This window comes from Somniosus microcephalus, chromosome 3 (genome assembly GCF_052327205.1).
Source record: "Somniosus microcephalus isolate GS21.2 chromosome 3, FLI_Smic_1.0, whole genome shotgun sequence".
In the NCBI taxonomy this organism is placed as follows: Eukaryota; Metazoa; Chordata; class Chondrichthyes; order Squaliformes; family Somniosidae; genus Somniosus; species Somniosus microcephalus.
In genome coordinates, this window is record NC_140989.1 from 169,710,736 (window position 1) to 169,727,726 (window position 16,991).

At 51.0% G+C, this 16,991-nt stretch overlaps 1 protein-coding gene across 1 annotated transcript in view; it reads right to left on the bottom strand.

Annotated features, from left to right (window-relative positions):
- Nucleotides 1-16,991, bottom strand: part of LOC147121538 (acetyl-coenzyme A synthetase 2-like, mitochondrial) — a 169,760-nt gene that overhangs the window by 83,458 nt on the left and 69,311 nt on the right. Inside the window, exon 4 of the mRNA XM_085981870.1 lies at nucleotides 13,976-14,151. Coding sequence (XP_085837996.1) covers nucleotides 13,976-14,151 — 176 coding nt within the window. The remainder of the gene's footprint in view (nucleotides 1-13,975; nucleotides 14,152-16,991) is intronic.

Below are 16,991 nucleotides of genomic sequence, written 5' to 3' on the forward strand. Positions count from 1 at the left end.
AGCCGGGATATAAGGAGCAGCGACACCAGGCCCGAGAGCAGAACGAGAGGGAGACCAGCGGAGAGAGCGGGGATATAAGGAGCACTGACCCCAGGCCCGAGAACAGAGCGAGAGGGAGACCAGCGGAGAGAGCGGGGATATAAGGAGCAGTGACCCCAGGCCCGGGAGCAGAGCGAGAGCGGACCAGCGGAGAGAGCGGGGATACAAGGAGCAGTGACCCCAGGCCTGAGAGCAGAGCGAGAGGGAGACCAGCGGAGAGAGCGGGGATATAAGGAGCAGTGACCCCAGGCCCGAGAACAGAGCGAGAGCGGACCAGCGGAGAGAGCAGGGATATAAGGAGCAGTGACCCCAGGCCCGAGAGCAGAGCGAGAGGGAGACCAGTGGAGAGAGCGCAGATATAGGGAGCAGTGATCACAGGCCCGAGAGCAGAGCGAGAGCGGACCAGCGGAGAGAGCGGGGATATAAGGAGCAGCGACCCCAGGCCCGAGAGCAGAGCGAGAGCGGACCAGCGGAGAGAGCAGGGATATAAGGAGCAGTGACCCCAGGCCCGAGAGCAGAGCGAGAGGGAGACCAGTGGAGAGAGCGGGGATTTAAGGAGCAGCGACCCCAGGCCCGAGAGCAGAGCGAGAGGGAGACCAGCGGAGAGAGCGGGGATATAAGGAGCAGTGACCCCATGCCCGAGAGCAGAGCGAGAGTGGACCAGCGGAGAGAACGCGGATATAAGGAGCAGTGACCCCAGCCCCGAGAGCAGAGCGAGAGCTGACCAGCGGAGAGAGCGGGGATAAAAGGAGCAGTGACCCCAGGCCCGAGAGCAGAGCGAGAGGGAGACCAGCGGAGAGAGCGGGGATATAAGGAGCAGCAACCCCAGGCCCGAGAGCAGAACGAGAGGGAGACCAGCAGTGAGAGCGGGGATATAAGGAGCAGCGACCCCAGGCCCAAGAGCAGAATGAGAGTGGACCAGCGGAGAGAGCGGGGATATAAGGAGCACTGACCCCAAGCCCGAGAGCAGTGCGAGAGGGAGACCAGCGGAGATATAAGGAGCAGCGACCCTAGGCCCGAGAGCAGAGCGAGAGCGGACCAGCGGAGAGAGCAGGGATATAAGGAGCAGCGACCCCAGGCCCGAGAGCAGAGCGAGAGCGGACCAGCGGTGAGAGCGGGGATATAAGGAGCAGTGACCCCAGGCCCGAGAGCAGAGCGAGAGGGAGACCAGCGGTGAGAGCGGGGATATAAGGAGCAGTGACCCCAGGCCCGAGAGCAGAGCGAGAGCGGACCAGTGGTGAGAGCGGGGATATAAGGAGCAGTGACCCCAGGCCCGAGAGCACAGCGAGAGGGAGACCAGCGGGGATAGAAGGAGCAGTGACCCCAGGCCCGAGAGCAGAGCGAGAGCGGACCAGCGGTGAGAGCGGGGATATAAGGAGCAGTGACCCCAGGCCCGAGAGCAGAATGAGAGGGAGGCCAGCGGAGAGAGTGGGGATATAAGGAGCAGCAACCCCAGGCCCGAGAGTAGAGCGAGAGCGGACCAGCGGTGTGAGCGGGGAAAGCAGGAGCAGTGACCCCAGGCCCGAGAGCAGAATGAGAGCAGACCAGCGGAGAGAGCGGGGATATAAGGAGGAGCGACCCGAGGCCCGAGAGCAGAGCGAGAGCGGACCAGTGGTGAGAGCGGGGATATAAGGAGCAGTGACCCCAGGCCTGAGAGCAGAGCGAGAGCGGACCAGCGGTGTGAGCGGGGATATAAGGAGCAGTGACCCCAGGCACGAGAGCAGAATGAGAGCAGACCAGCGGAGAGAGCGGGGATATAAGGAGGAGTGACCCGAGGCCTGAGAGCAGAGCGAGAGCGGACCAGCGGAGAGAGCGGGGATATAAGAAGCAGCGATACCAGACCGGAGAGCAGAGCGAGAGCGGACCAGCGGAGAGAGCGGGGATATAAGGAGCAGCGACCCCAGGCCTGAGAGCAGAGCGAGAGTGGACCAGCGGAGAGAGCAGGGATATAAGGAGCAGCGACCCCAGGCCCGAGAGCAGAGCGAGAGCGGACCAGTGGAGAGAGCGGGGATATAAGGAGCAGCAACCACAGGCCCGAGAGCAGAACGAGAGGGAGACCAGCGGTGAGAGCCGGGATATAAGGAGCAGCGACACCAGGCCCGAGAGCAGAACGAGACTGGACCAGCGGAGAGAGCGGGGATATAAGGAGCACTGACCCCAGGCCCGAGAGCAGAGCGAGAGGGAGACCAGCGGAGATATAAGGAGCAGTGACCCCAGGCCCGAGAGCAGAGCGAGAGCGGACCAGCGGAGAGAGCGGGGATATAAGGAGCAGTGACCCCAGGCCCGAGAGCAGAGCGAGAGGGAGACCAGCGGAGAGAGCGGGGATATAAGGAGCAGTGACCCCAGGCCCGAGAGCAGAGCGAGAGGGAGACCAGCGGAGAGAGCGGGGATATAAGCAGCAGTGAGCCCAGGCCTGAGAACAGAGCGAGAGGGAGAACAGCGGAGAGAGTGGGGATATAAGGAGCAGTGACCCCAGGCCCGAGAGCAGAGCGAGAGCGGACCAGCGAAGAGAGCGGGGATATAAGGAGCAGCGACCCCAGGCCCGAGAGCAGAGCGAGAGCGGACCAGCGGAGAGAGCGGGGATATAAGGAGCAGTGACCCCAGGCCCGAGAGCAGAGCGAGAGGGAGACCAGTGGAGAAAGCGGGGATTTAAGGAGCAGCGACCCCAGGCCCGAGAGCAGAGCGAGAGGGAGACCAGCGGAGAGAGCGGGGATATAAGGAGCAGTGAACCCAGGCCCGAGAGCAGAATGAGAGGGAGACCAGCGGAGAGAGCGGGGATATAAGGAGCAGTGACCCCAGGCCCGAGAACAGAGCGAGAGCGGACCAGCGGTGAGAGCGGGGATATAAGGAGCAGTGACCCCAGGCCCGAGAGCAGAGCGAGAGGGAGACCAGCGGTGAGAGCGGGGATATAAGGAGCAGCGACTCCAGGCCCGAGAGCAGAGCGAGGGGGAGACCAGCGGTGAGAGTGGGGATATAAGGAGCAGCGACCCCAGGCCCGAGAGCACAGCGAGAGCGGACCAGCGGAGAGAGCGGGGATATAAGGAGCAGCGACCCCAGGCCCGAGAGCAGAGCGAGAGGGAGACCAGCGGAGAGAGCGGGGATATAAGGAGCAGCAACCCCAGGCCCGAGAGCAGAACGAGAGGGAGACCAGCGGTGAGAGCGGGGATATAAGGAGCAGCGACCCCAGGCCCAAGAGCAGAATGAGAGTGGACCAGCGGAGAGAGCGGGGATATAAGGAGCACTGACCCCAGGCCCGAGAGCAGTGCGAGAGGGAGACCAGTGGAGATATAAGGAGCAGCGACCCCAGGCCCGAGAGCAGAGCGAGAGCGGACCAGCGGTGAGAGCGGGGATATAAGGAGCAGTGACCCCAGGCCCGAGAGCAGAGCGAGAGGGAGACCAGCGGTGAGAGCGGGGATATAAGGAGCAGTGACCCCAGGCCCGAGAGGAGAGCGAGAGCGGACCAGTGGTGAGAGCGGGGATATAAGGAGCAGTGACCCCAGGCCCGAGAGCAGAGCGAGAGGGAGACCAGCGGGGATATAAGGAGCAGTGACCCCAGGCCCGAGAGCAGAGCGAGAGCGGACCAGCGGTGAGAGCGGGGATATAAGGAGCAGTGGCCCCAGGCCCGAGAGCAGAGCGAGTGTGGACCAGCGGAGAGAGCGGGGATATAAGGAGCAGCGACCCCAGGCCTGAGAGCAGAGCGAGAGCGGACCAGCGGAGAGAACGGGGATATAAAGAGCAGCGACCCTAGGCCCGAGAGCAGAGCGAGAGCGGACCAGCGGAGAGAGCGGGGATATAAGGAGCAGTGACCCCAGGCCCGAGAGCAGAGCGAGAGCGGACCAGCGGAGAGAGCGGGGATATAAGGAGCAGTGACCCCAGGCCCGAGAGCAGAGCAAGAGCGGACCAGCGGAGAGAACGGGGATATAAGGAGCAGCGACTCCTGGCCCGAGAGCAGAGCGAGAGCGGACTAGCGGAGAGAGCGGCGATATAAGGAACAGTGACCCCAGGTGTTAGATCCGTGGTTCAGTGGATAAAGAATTACACGGATGCTGTATATAACAAACAACAGGTCTTTACTGGAGCAGGGCCATCTCTAGACTGGAGTACAGAGGCATGCGCACAGCTTATATACCGGTGTGGTTACTGCCGGTACTACAGTATACAGGAGCTGTATAAAGTAGTTCTGACTTAAAGCACATACACTACAATTCCTCCCTTTTTAGATTAATAATACCCCCTTAATATTCAAATAACAATTACATTGTTCCATCTACATTCAATAACAAAAAGTCCATTTATAGATTTATTCTTTGGGGCGGCTTCCTGACCCTTTCGGGATAGCGCCTTTCCGGAGGTTCTTGTTCTTGGTGCAGAGGCGATTCTGACCCCTTTTCATCGGGTAGTTCATCGAGTTCCACTGCTACTGGATCTGAAGTAGATGCTACCGGTATGTCGGGTTCATCCCCAGGTACTCGAGACATGGGGTTGACGCCTTCCTGTGACGCTAAGATCTGATCGACGTGGCATCTCACAATGTTCTCCCCGACATCCACTGTGTACATTAATGGCCCCTGCCTTGTACATATCGTTCCGGGTTGCCACTTCTCTGTTCGATAGTCACGGGCCAAGACTGGTTGCCCGACATTGAAGCTCCTTGTCGGCTTCTCATTGATGTGCTGGAATTGTTTGTCCTCAACATTTCTTCGCACATTTGGTCTGATCAAATCCAGACGAGATCGCAACCTTCTGTTAAAGAGCATCATGGCCGGGGTCTGGTTGGTAACTGCATGTGTCGCGTTTCGGTAGGCTAATAAGAAATTGTCCATCTTATGCTGTAGTGGAATTTCCTCGTCGCACATGGCGTTTATCGCCTTCTTAAAGGTTTGTACGAACCTCTCAGCCAATCCATTGGTGGCTGGGTGATACGGGGCGGATGTATAATGCCTTACCCCATTCCTTTTCATGAATTTTTGGAACTCGTCGGACACAAACTGTGGTCCATTATCAGAGCAGATCTGCTCTGGCAAACCGTTTCTGGCAAATATGGTCCGTAGGACTGCAATCGTTTTCTCTGTAGTGGTTGAAGACATCTTTATCACCTCAGGCCACTTTGAGTGAGCATCCACTGCTATTAAGAACATTGAGTCCATGAATGGGCCAGCAAAATCAATGTGCACCCATTGCCATGGAGAGGAGGGCCACTCCCATGGGTGTAGAGGGGCATGTGGTGGTGCATTTTGGGCCTTCTGGCATCCTAAGCAGCTCTTAGTTAGGTCTTCGATTTGTTGATCGATTCCCGGCCACCACACATAAGCCCCAGCAAGGCTTTTCATTTTCACTCCCCCCAGATGACCTTCATGTAGCTCCTTTAGCACTCTCTCCCTTAACTTGGGTGGAATCACCACTCTGGATCCACACATCACTGTCCCCTGGCATACTGACAGCTGTTCTCTTCTGGATGAGAATGCTGGCAACAGTGAGTCGCCATGTGTTGGCCATCCCCTCACCGTCAATTCATATACCCGTGACAGCGTCGGATCATTGCAGGTCTCCTTCTCTATATCCGCGTTTGTTACTGGCAATCGTTCAATTATCGACGAATAAAATATCTCAATAGGGTCCACTGCTGGTGCTTCCTCCACCGTAGGCAGTGGCAGGCGCGATAGCCCATCAGCGTTCCCATGCTGTTTCGTGCCTTTATATTCTATTTCATATTGATTCGCCCCTAGAAACAGGGACCATCTTTGTAACCGCTGTGCAGTCATTACTGGCACGCCCTTCTTCGGATTAAAGATGGAGACAAGTGGTTGATGATCAGTCAGCAAGGTGAACTTCTGCCCATGCAGATAATGGTTGAATTTTTTTACTCCCCATACTAGGCTGAGGGCCTCCCTGTCAATCTGGGCGTAGTTGCGCTCGGCTTAGGTTAGTGACCGAGACGCAAAGGCCACTGGCCTCTCCAACCCGTCTGGGAATTTGTGTGACAGCACCGCTCCAATGCCGTAGGGTGATGCATCACATGCCAAACGAATTGGTAGTGCTGGGTTGAAATGGGCCAACACCTCTTTTGATGTGATCAATTCTTTACACTTCTGGAAAGCTCGTCTACGTTCGTCATCCCACTTCCATGGTACCTCTGTTTGCAGTAGGGTGTTCAGCGGGTGTAGTACCGTTGACAAATTTGGTAAGAACTTGTGGTAATAGTTTGCCAGCCCGAGGAACGACCTCAGTTGTGACACATTTTCCGGTGCTGAAGCCTTGACTACTGCCTCAATCTTGTCAGGGGACTTATGTAACCCCTCTTCATCGATGACGTGGCCGCAATACGAGATCTGTTTCTGGAAAAACTCGCACTTGTGGCGATTAGCTCGTAGCCCATATTCCTTTAATCTGGCGAGCACCTTCTCCAAGTTAGCGAGGTGATCACCGTCATTTTCGCCCGTGACCAAGATGTCATCCAAATAACACTGGGTCCCTGGAATCCCTTGCAGGACCTGATCCATCGCCCTTTGCCAGATAGCCGGAGCCTAGGCTACTCCAAATACCAGCCGGTTGTATTGATAGAGACCTTTATGGGTGTTGATCGTAAGGTAATGTTTCGAAGCTTCTTCTACCTCCATTTGCAAGTACGCCTGGGCTAGATCAATTTTGGTGAAGCGTTTACCACCAGATAGCGAGGCGAAAATATCCTCAATTCGTGGAAGCGGATATTGCACCGTGTGAAGGACTGGGTTCACTGTCACCTTAAAATCCCCACAGATGCGGATCTTCTTTGGTTCCCCAGGCGTATTACTCAACGACCTCTTCATTACAGGGACGATGGGTGGAGCCCACTCGCTCCAGTCCACTTTGGACAGTACTCCTGAACGTTCCAACCCTTCCAGCTCTGCTTCAACCGCTGGTCTGATCGCATAAGGCACTGGTCTGGCCTTCAGAAACTTTGGGCTTGCATTATCCTCTATTTTAATTGTTGCTGTTATTCCTTTTAGTGTTCCTAGTCCCTCCTGGAACACTTCTTTTGCGTCAGTTAGCATTTTTGACAGTCATCCAGGTGTGACGTCATCATCCTTTTTGGCCTCCACCTTCAGTGCCTGTATGGAATGCCAATCTAAATGTATCTTCCAGATCCACTCACGTCCTAGCAGTGGTGGTCCTCCATTTGGCAATACATATATATCCATTTTAGGTATTTCCTGACCTTTATATGTCACTTTCACCCTTATTTTTCCTTTGGGGTAGACTTTTTGCCCCGTATACGTCTTCAAGACAATCTCTGTAGCTTTCAAGGGTATGTGTGAAAATAGCCGCTTGTAGTCTCTTTGATTTATGACTGTTAGAGCTGACCCTGTCCAATTCCATTTCCACTTGGACTCCGTCTATCTTGAGTGTAACCCAGATAGTCTGGTGATCCTCTATTTCGGTTACATTATGTAGTTTCAGACAATCCAGCTCCTTGCTTCCGGAGTCTGTGTCACTTTTCTGTTCGTCTGAACCACTGTCCATCACCTGGTGTACCTTTTTGTACTTCTCCTGTGGAGATTTCTTACTGTTGGTTTTCTTCCCAGACCTGCAGACTCTTGCTATGTGTCCTGCTTTCCCACACTGTCTGCACACTTGGTCCTTGAACCAACAATCTTTCTGGTCATGTGTTGTTCTGCCGCAGCGATAGCACTTCCCTGTTCCATAGGTCATTTCGTTGGTGCCGTATTCTTGCGGTCTCCGTTGTATCTCTGCAGCGCCCCTTGCAGCTGCTTCGTGTGATACTGCCATATTGAAAGCTTTGTCCAGCGTAAGGTCCTTTTCTGATAGAAGCCGTTTCTGGGTTCCTTCACTTTGTAGCCCACACACAAACTTGTCCCTTAACGTGTCTGCTAGTCCCGCTCCAAACTGGCAGCATTTTGATAGCTTGCGCAGTTCCGTTAGGTACTCGGCATTGCTTTCGTCTTTGTGTTGGTTCCTTTTATGGAACTTAAATCGTTCTGCTATCAGCAGCGGTGTGGGGCTGAAGTGGTCCTGTAAGATTTCTACTATGCTTCCAAAATCCTTGTTTACCGGCTTCTCTGGGGTTATTAGATTCCGCAGTAACCCATAAGTTTTTGCACCCATGGAATTTAACAGAACCAGTGCTTCATTCGCCCTGCAGTACACCTCAATACGTTCCACATATGTCGCCCAATCTTCGACTTCATTGTCGAACGTAAAGATACTGCCACTCTTCGGCATCCTTGGTTGTGCGTTAACTATCCCCAATGGCGCCTCCCGCGCTTCCCCTTCTTCTCCGCTGGCACAAAATGGCGTCTCCCGCGCTTTCCTTCCTTCCCGCGCTCGCCCGTCTTCTCCGCTGCGGCTTCGCAAAATGGCATCTCCCGCGCTCTTCCTTCTTCTCCGCGGCTCAATGGCGCCTCCCGCGCTCCCCCTGCTTGTCCGCGGCTCAATGGCGTCTCCTGCGCTCTCCCTGCTTCTCCGCGGCTCAATGGCGTCTCCCCTTGCTTCGCCCCGCAGACCCTGATCAGCCCGTGATCCTTGGCTGTGCTCTGCGCGTTCTTCTCTTGATATTTGTCGACGCCGCTCGGTCTAGAACCCAGCTGTTTCTTACCCTCTCTCTCTCCGGTTTTGCAGTATTTTTCCACGACGCCGCTCGGTGATCAACCCCCGGCTGCGCCCTGCTCTCTTCACCCTTTTTCTTACCCCGTCGATTCTGCCCGGCTCTCTCTCTCTGCCGTCGGTCGGCTCCAGCCGCTGCTGCTCGGGAAGGGTCTGCTCAGGACCTGTCGTCGGTCTCTTACTGCTCGTTGTGGCTGGGAAACCAAGCCCGGCTCTCCACAGCCTCCCCAGCGAAGTTGGATCTCTGCCTGACTGCTGGGCGGTTGCTCGCAGTCGACGCCCGTGTTCCTGGACTCGACTATTTTTTTTATTTTTTTTTGTTTCATGTTGCAGGTAGATTCGCATCAACACTCGTCGCCACTGTTAGATCCATGGTTCAGTGGATAAAGAATTACACGGGTGCTGTATATAACAAACAACAGGTCTTTACTGGAGGAGGGTCATCTCTAGACTGGAGTACAGAGGCATGCGCACAGCTTATATACCGGTGTGGTTGCTGCCGGTACTACAGTATACAGGAGCTGTAAAAAGTAGGTCTGACTTAAAGCACATACACTGCACCAGGCCCGAGAGCAGAACGAGAGCGGACCAGTGGAGAGAGCGGGGATATAAGGAGCAGTGACCCCAGGCCCGAGAGCAGAGCGAGAGGGAGACCAGCGGAGAGAGCGGGGATATAAGGAGCAGCGACCCCAGGCCGGAGAGCAGAGCGAGAGCGGACTAGCGGAGAGAGCGGGGATATAAGGAGCAGTGACCCCAGGCCCGAGAGCGGACCAGCAGTGAGAGCGGGGATATAAGGAGCAGTGACCCCAGGCCGGAGAGCAGAGCGAGAGCGGACTAGCGGAGAGAGCGGGGATATAAGGAGCAGTGACCCCAGGCCCAAGAGCAGAACGAGAGGGAGACCAGCGGAGAGAGCGGGGATATAAGGAGCAGTGACCCCAGGCCTGAGAGCAGAACGAGAGGGAGACCAGCGGAGAGAGCGGGGATATAAGGAGCAGTGACCCCTGGCCTGAGAACAGAGCGAGAGGGAGACCAGCGGAGAGAGCGGGGATATAAGGAGCAGTGACCCCAGGCCCAAGAGCAGAACGAGAGCGGACCAGCAGTGAGAGCGGGGATATAAGGAGCAGTGACCCCAGGCCCAAGAGCAGAACGAGAGGGAGACCAGCGGAGAGAGCGGGGATATAAGGAGCAGTGACCCCAGGCCTGAGAGCAGAACGAGAGGGAGACCAGCGGAGAGAGCGGGGATATAAGGAGCAGTGACCCCTGGCCTGAGAACAGAGCGAGAGGGAGACCAGCGGAGAGAGCGGGGATATAAGGAGCAGTGACCCCAGGCCCAAGAGCAGAACGAGAGCGGACCAGCAGTGAGAGCGGGGATATAAGGAGCAGTGACCCCAGGCCCAAGAGCAGAACGAGAGCGGACCAGCAGTGAGAGCGGGGATATAAGGAGCAGTGACCCCAGGCCCGAGAGCAGAACGAGAGCGGACCAGCGGAGAGAGCAGTAGATGTAATTTATCTAGATTTTCAAAAGGCCTTCAATAAGGTACCACATAATAGACTTATAAATAAGGTCAGAGAATGTGGAGTCAGGGGACAAGTAGCAGAATGGATAGTTAGCTGGCTTCAAGACAGAAAGCAGAGCGTAGGTGTAAAGGGTAATTATTCAGAGTGGCAGAAGGTGGGTAGTGGTGTTCCACAAGGATCAGTGCTGGGACCACTTGTTCACTGGAATCAATGGAATCAAAAACACAATTTCATAATTTGCTGATGACACAAAATTGAGGGTGAGAGTCAATTCTGAGAAGGACTGAAACAAATTACAGGAGGACATTAATAAACTTGCAGAATGGGCATATAATTGGCAAATGAATTTCAACACAGATAAATGTGAGGTATTACATTTTGGTAAGAAAAATAGCGAGGTCACGAATTACGAATCTAAATGGGGTAGAAGAGCAAAGGGATCTGGGAGTACAAATACACAAGCCAAGCACTAGGGTTTATTTCTAGAGGGATAGAATTGAAAAGTAGTGAAGTTATACTAAACTTGTATTGAACCTTGGTTAGACCACACTTGGAGTACTGCGTACAATTTTGTCATCATATTATAAGGAGGATATAGAGGCACTGGAGAGGGTGCAGAGAAAATTTACAAGGATGATGCCAGAAATGCGAGGTGATACCTAGTATAGGAAAGGATGAACAGGCTGGGTCTTTTTTCTGTTGAAAAGAGAAGCTGAGGGGTGACCTAATAGAGGTCTTTAAAATTATGAAAATTTTTGATAGAGTGGATACAGAGAGAGTGTTCCCACTTGTGGGGAAGAGCATAACTAGAGGCCATCAATATAAGATAGTCACCAAGAAATCAGATGGGGAATTCAGAAGAAACTTCTTTACCCAGAGAGTAGTTAGAATGTGGAACTCACTACCACAGGGAGCGGTTGAAGTGAATAGTATAGAGGCATTTAAGGGGAGGCTAGATAAGCATATGAGGGAGAAGGGAATATAGGGTTATGCTGATAGATTTAGATGAGGAAAGACGGGAAGAGGCTCACGTGGAGCATAAATGCTGGCATGGATTGGTTGGGCCGCATGGCCTGTTTCTGTGCCGTATATCCTATGTAATGTGGACGTTGCTGATGAGATCAGCCATTGGTGCCCATCCCGAGTTGCCCTGAGGTGGTGGGCTGACTTCTTGAAACCTCTGGTAAGTGGTTTGATACAACTGATTGACTTGCTAGGCCACTTCAGAGGGAAGTTAAGAGTCAACCGGGTTTCATTGCCCAAAGGACATGAGTGAACCAGTTGGGTTTTTTCAACAGTTTTATGGTCACTTTTACTGATACTGACTCTTTATTACCAGACTTTTTAAAAACTGAAGTCAAATTCTCAAACTGGCCTGGCAAGATTTGAACTCGTGTTGTCTGGTCTTCTGGATCACTTGTTTCTGAGACATGACATGCGGTAAGTGTAGCGACCTTGGGAGGAACAGCTGACTTTGGACCTATGGTTCCCAAAGCTCTCCATCACTGGGGATTTCCTCACCTCAGGTCTGGGTCTGTTGTAGACTCATTGATAGAGATTGACTGCCATGATTAGTGTCTGAAACTCATTTTTTAAATTACTAATCGGAAATGCAATTAGCCAAAACTGGATTCACTGACACGCCACTGCAGTGCTGAGGGAGTGCTGCACTGTCAGAGGTGCCGTCTTTCGGATGAGACGTTAAACCGAGGCCCCGTCTACCCTCTCAGGTGGACATAAAAGATCCCATGGTACTATTCGAAGTTAATAGGCCTCAGGAAATAAGAAACCTTTACAAAGTGACAACTTTTACTCACCTCAACTTTTACATAGGAGTATAGGAAGTGCAGGGGTGAAATTAAAAAGGAAATTAGGAAAGCAAAGAGAGGGCATGAAAAAATATTGCCAAGTAAAATCAAGGTAAACCCAAAGATATTTTAGAAATACATAAAGAGCAAGAGGATAACTAAAGAAAGAGTAGCGCCCATTAGAGACCAAAAAGGAAGCTTGTGTACGGAGGCGGAAGACTTGGGTATGGTTCTGAATGAATATTTTGCGTCTGTCTTCACAGAAGAGAGGGACGATGCAGACATTGTAGCTAAGGAGGAGGAGTGTGAAATCTTAGATGAGATAAACATAATGAAAGAGGAAATATTAAGGGGTTTAGCATCTTTGAAAGTAGATAAATCGCCAGGCCGGGATGAAATGTATTCCAGGCAAGGGAGGACCTAACAGAGGCTTTGACCATCATTTTCCAATCCTCTCTGGCTACAGGTGTGATGCCAGAGGACTGGAGGACTACTGACATTGTAACGTTGTTTAAAAAGGGAGAAAGGGATAGACCGAGTAATTACAGGCCAGTCAACCTAACCTCGGTGGTGGGAAAATTATTGGAAAAAATTCTGAGGGACAGGATTTATCATCATTTAGAAAGGCATGGATTAATCAAGGACAGTCAGCATGGATTTGTTAAGGGAAGGTCGTGTCTGACTAACTTGATTGAATTTTTTGAGGAGGTAACAAGGAGGGTTCATCAGGGTAGCACGTTTAATGTAGTCTACATGGATTTTAACAAGGTTTTTGACAAGGTCCCACATGACCGACTGGTCAGCAAAGTAAAAGCCCATGGGATCAAAGGGAAAGTGGCAGGTTGGATCCAAAATAGGCTCAGTGGCAGGAAGCAGAGGGTAATGGTCGACAGGTGTTTTTGTGACTGGAAGGCTGTTTCCAGTGGGGTTCCGTGGGCTCAGTACTAGGTCTCTTGCTTTTTGTGGTATGTATCAATGATTTAGACTTCAATGTAGGGGGTGTGATTAAGAAGTTTGCAGATGATACAAAAAGTGGCCGTGTGGTTGATAGTTAGGAAAAAAGCTGTAGACTGCAGGAAGATATCAATGGACTGGTCAGGTGGGCAGAAAAGTGACAAATGGAATTCAATCCAGAGAAGTGTGAGGTAATGCATTTGGGAGGGCTAACAAGGCAAGGGAATACACAATAAATGGTAGGACACTGAGTAGTGTAGAGGAACAGAGGCATCTTGGAGTGCATGTCCACAGATCCCTGAAGGTAGCAGGGCAGGTAGATAAGGTCCTTAAGAAGGTATACAGAATGCTTCCCTTTATTAGCTGAGGCATAGAATATAAGAGCAGGGAGGTTATGCTTGAACTGTATAAAACACTAGTTAGGCCACAGCTACAGTACTGTGTTCAGTTCTGGTGGTCACATTACAGGAAAGATGTGATTGCACTAGAGAGGGTACAGAGGAGATTTACGAGGATGTTGCTGGGAGTAGAGAATTTTAGCTGTGAGGAAAGATTGGATAGGCTGGGGTTGTTTTCTTTGGAACAGAGGAGGCAGTGGAGAAATTTAATTGAGGTGTATAAAATTACAAGGGGCCTAGATAGAGTGGATAGGTAGGACCTGTTTCCCTGAGCAGAAGGGTCAATAACCAGGGGGCATAGATTTAAAGTAATTGGTCGAAGGATTAGAGAGGAGTGGAGGAGAATTTTTTTCACCGAGGGTGGTGGGGGTCTGGAACTCACTGCCTGAAAGGGTGGTTGAGGCAGAGACCCTCATCACATTTAAAAAGTACTTGGATGCACACTTGAAGTGCTGTAACCTGCAGGGCTACGGACCAAGAGCTGGAAAGTGGGATTAGGCTGGATAGCTCTCTTTCAACTGGCACAGACACAATGGGCCGAATGGCCTCCTTCTGTGCCGTAAATATCTATGTCTCTATATAAAAAAAGGCCACTCCTCCAAGCACCCAAACAATGGCTCAAATTCAAACAAAGGCACAACTTAAACGATAACTTACTTCCTCGAGCGGTATGTCGATGTCGCCCATGGGAACCTTCTTGTCCGTTCTCTGCATTACAAAGACGTGTTTTACCGTGGGACATGCCTTTACTGCCTCATCCACCATACTCTTCAGCTCAATAACATGACCACCGCGGACTCCTTGATTGCAGGTGATAACGGCCTTGCATTGGGCTAGTTAATCAAAGCGAAACAGTGTCATAACACATTTCTTTTTTTTTTAAATGATATGAAGTTCTACAGCTAGAAAACAGGGGCAGATAAAAGGAGGAATGTCATGGGGGCTATGTAACACGTCCCAAGGCAGACTGAAATATGTCTGACACCATTTTGGCCTTGGAGCAATATTCAGGTGTTCCGGGCAGCCGCCTTCACCAGATGTTAGGCCCCTTGCACATGTTACTGAGGGGCCAACGCTGTATTGATTTCTTTGTGGGTTCAATGATGAGACATTTGTGAAAGAGAATGAGTTTTAATCTAAAGTCTGTTCAACTCTTTTATACAGCTTTTACAGGAGACACGATGCTGTGATGCATCTAGAATGAAACTGAAACTAAAACTAAACTGCCTTGCTTGTCTCGGTCACATGACCTCTGCTGGTCAGGCATAAGTAATCAATACCTGCAAACATGCTATTAAGGCATCATAATCGAACAGGCAAATACCATCTCTATTTGCTGATATCATTACATCTCCTTTCCTTAAAACAAAAGTATTTTACTTTTAACTAACAACATGTTTTCTTTGTATTAATCTGCATTTTAACTGTAACACTTAATGAACTTACATTATCATTATCATGATCAAGGTTTTTTAACCTTGCTTTGTGTGTTCACATGAAATATGTCAATACACTAGAACTTGAAGAAAGAATAAGATAACATTACTTCCTTCTATAACAATAGTCCTTAAATTTGCTCAATGAGTCTCTCAGGAGGCTTCACGTGTCTTGAGGATTTTCTGATTGATTGTCCTTGAATCTGAGTTGTTGCCTCAGATGATGTGTTCTCAGCTGTGTGATCAGGTTGTTCAACAGTGTCAGTCTCTTGACCTGCTGTGGCTGGTCCCATGAGAAGATCCCTACGATTTCTTCTCAGAACAGCACCCTCATCTGTCTGAATGGTGTATGATCTTGGTTGAACTTCACTCAGGACAGTTCCCTTCTGAGTCCATGTGTTTGTTTTGTCTTTCAACCTTACTTGGTCACCAGTGTGGAGTTCAGGTAGGTTTTGTGTTCCTCTGTCATAGTAGTACTTTTGCTTTTCTTTCTGTTGTTCTTTGAACTTCCTCACTTTCTCCCCCTCTTTTGTTTTCAGGAGGTTCTCCGGGATGGGTAGGTTTAACCTTAGCCGACATCCCATCAGGAGTTGGGCTGGTGACATACCACACTCGAGCGGCGTTGTGCGGTATACAAGCATGCTCTGGTAGAAGTCAGTTCCACTGTCTTTTGCCTTGTACATCAGTCTTTTCACAGTCTGGACCGATTTTTCCACTAGTCCATTGGACTGTGGAAAGTGAGGACTTGACGTTGTGTGGACAAAATCCCACTCTTTGGCAAAGTGTCGGAAACTTGCATTGTAAAACTGAGGTCCGTTGTCTGTGAAGACCTCGCTTGCCACGCCATGTCTGGAGAATATGGCTTTCATACATGTTATCACAGCATCTGCAGTGGTGGTGCACAGTCTACAAACCTCTGGATACAGGGAGTAATAGTCTGTGACTACAAGATAGTCCTTCCCTTGACATACGAATAGGTCAGCGCCTACCTTCTGGTAAGGTCTGTCTGGTGCTGGGTGTGGCTTTAGTGGTTCTACCGGATTGCTTGCTCGATATTTCAGGCATATTGTGCAGTTTGACACCTCATTTGTCACATCTTGGTTGATTCGTGGCCAGTACATCACCTCTCGTGCTCTTTTCTTACACTTTTCGATTCCAAGATGTCCTCCATGGATCTTTTTTAGCATCTCTCTTCTCAGACTCTTTGGGATAACTATTTTACTTCCTTTGTCGATGATGTCTTCGACCACTGATAGTTCCGCCCTGCAGTTCCAGTACTCTGCTATATCAGGTGAGCAGTCTTGCTTCATGTTGGGCCATCCATCCAAGATGCTTTTTCTCAGTCGTCTCATTGTTTCATCTTTGTTTGTCTCAGTCTTTATGAGCTCCATTTTTGCATCTGCTATGGGCAGTGCACTTGTGATCATGTCCACGTAGGCGTTCACTTTGTCATCCATTGTGGTGTTTGCGGGCTCACTTGGGTCTACAGCTCTGGACAACGTGTCTGCTGTATACATCAGCTTACCCGGTGTGTACGCAACATTCAGTGTATAGCGTTGCAGCCTGATCATCATTCTTTGTATTCTAAGCGGACAGCTATTTAGTGGCTTTTGGAACAATGCAATCAAGGGCTTATGGTCAGTCTCTACACTGATTGCTTGTCCTGCCACAAACTGGTGAAATCTTTCACAGGCGTATGTGATGCTGAGCAGCTCCTTTTCTATTTGAGCATATCGCGTCTCCGCGTCTGTCATTGAGCGCGATGCATATGCAATAGGTTGCCAGTAGTCATATTGTTGCAGAAGAACGGCACCGAGCCCACTCTGTGATGCATCTGATGATATCTTGATGGGTCTCGCTGGGTCATAAAACCTCAGAACTGGTTCCTCTGTGAGCAGTTTCTTTAGATCGCTCCATGACTTCTCATGCTCATGATTCCATTCCCATTCTATGTTCTTTTCAGTTAGTCTTCTCAGTGGCGCCATCTTTTCTGAGAGGTTGGATATGAATTTCCCCATGTAGTTGATCATTCCATTAAACCTCTGCACGTCCTTTTTGCATTGTGGCTTTGGCATATTCTCAATGGCGGACACCTTTCTGGGATCTGGTCTGATGCCCTCACTGCTAAGGGTATCTCCCACGAATGTCAGTTCTGTCACCCCGAGCTGGCATTTCTCTCTATTCAGCTTCAGGTTTGTTTTCCTTGTTGCTTCCAGCACTTTTTTCAGTCTCTCGTC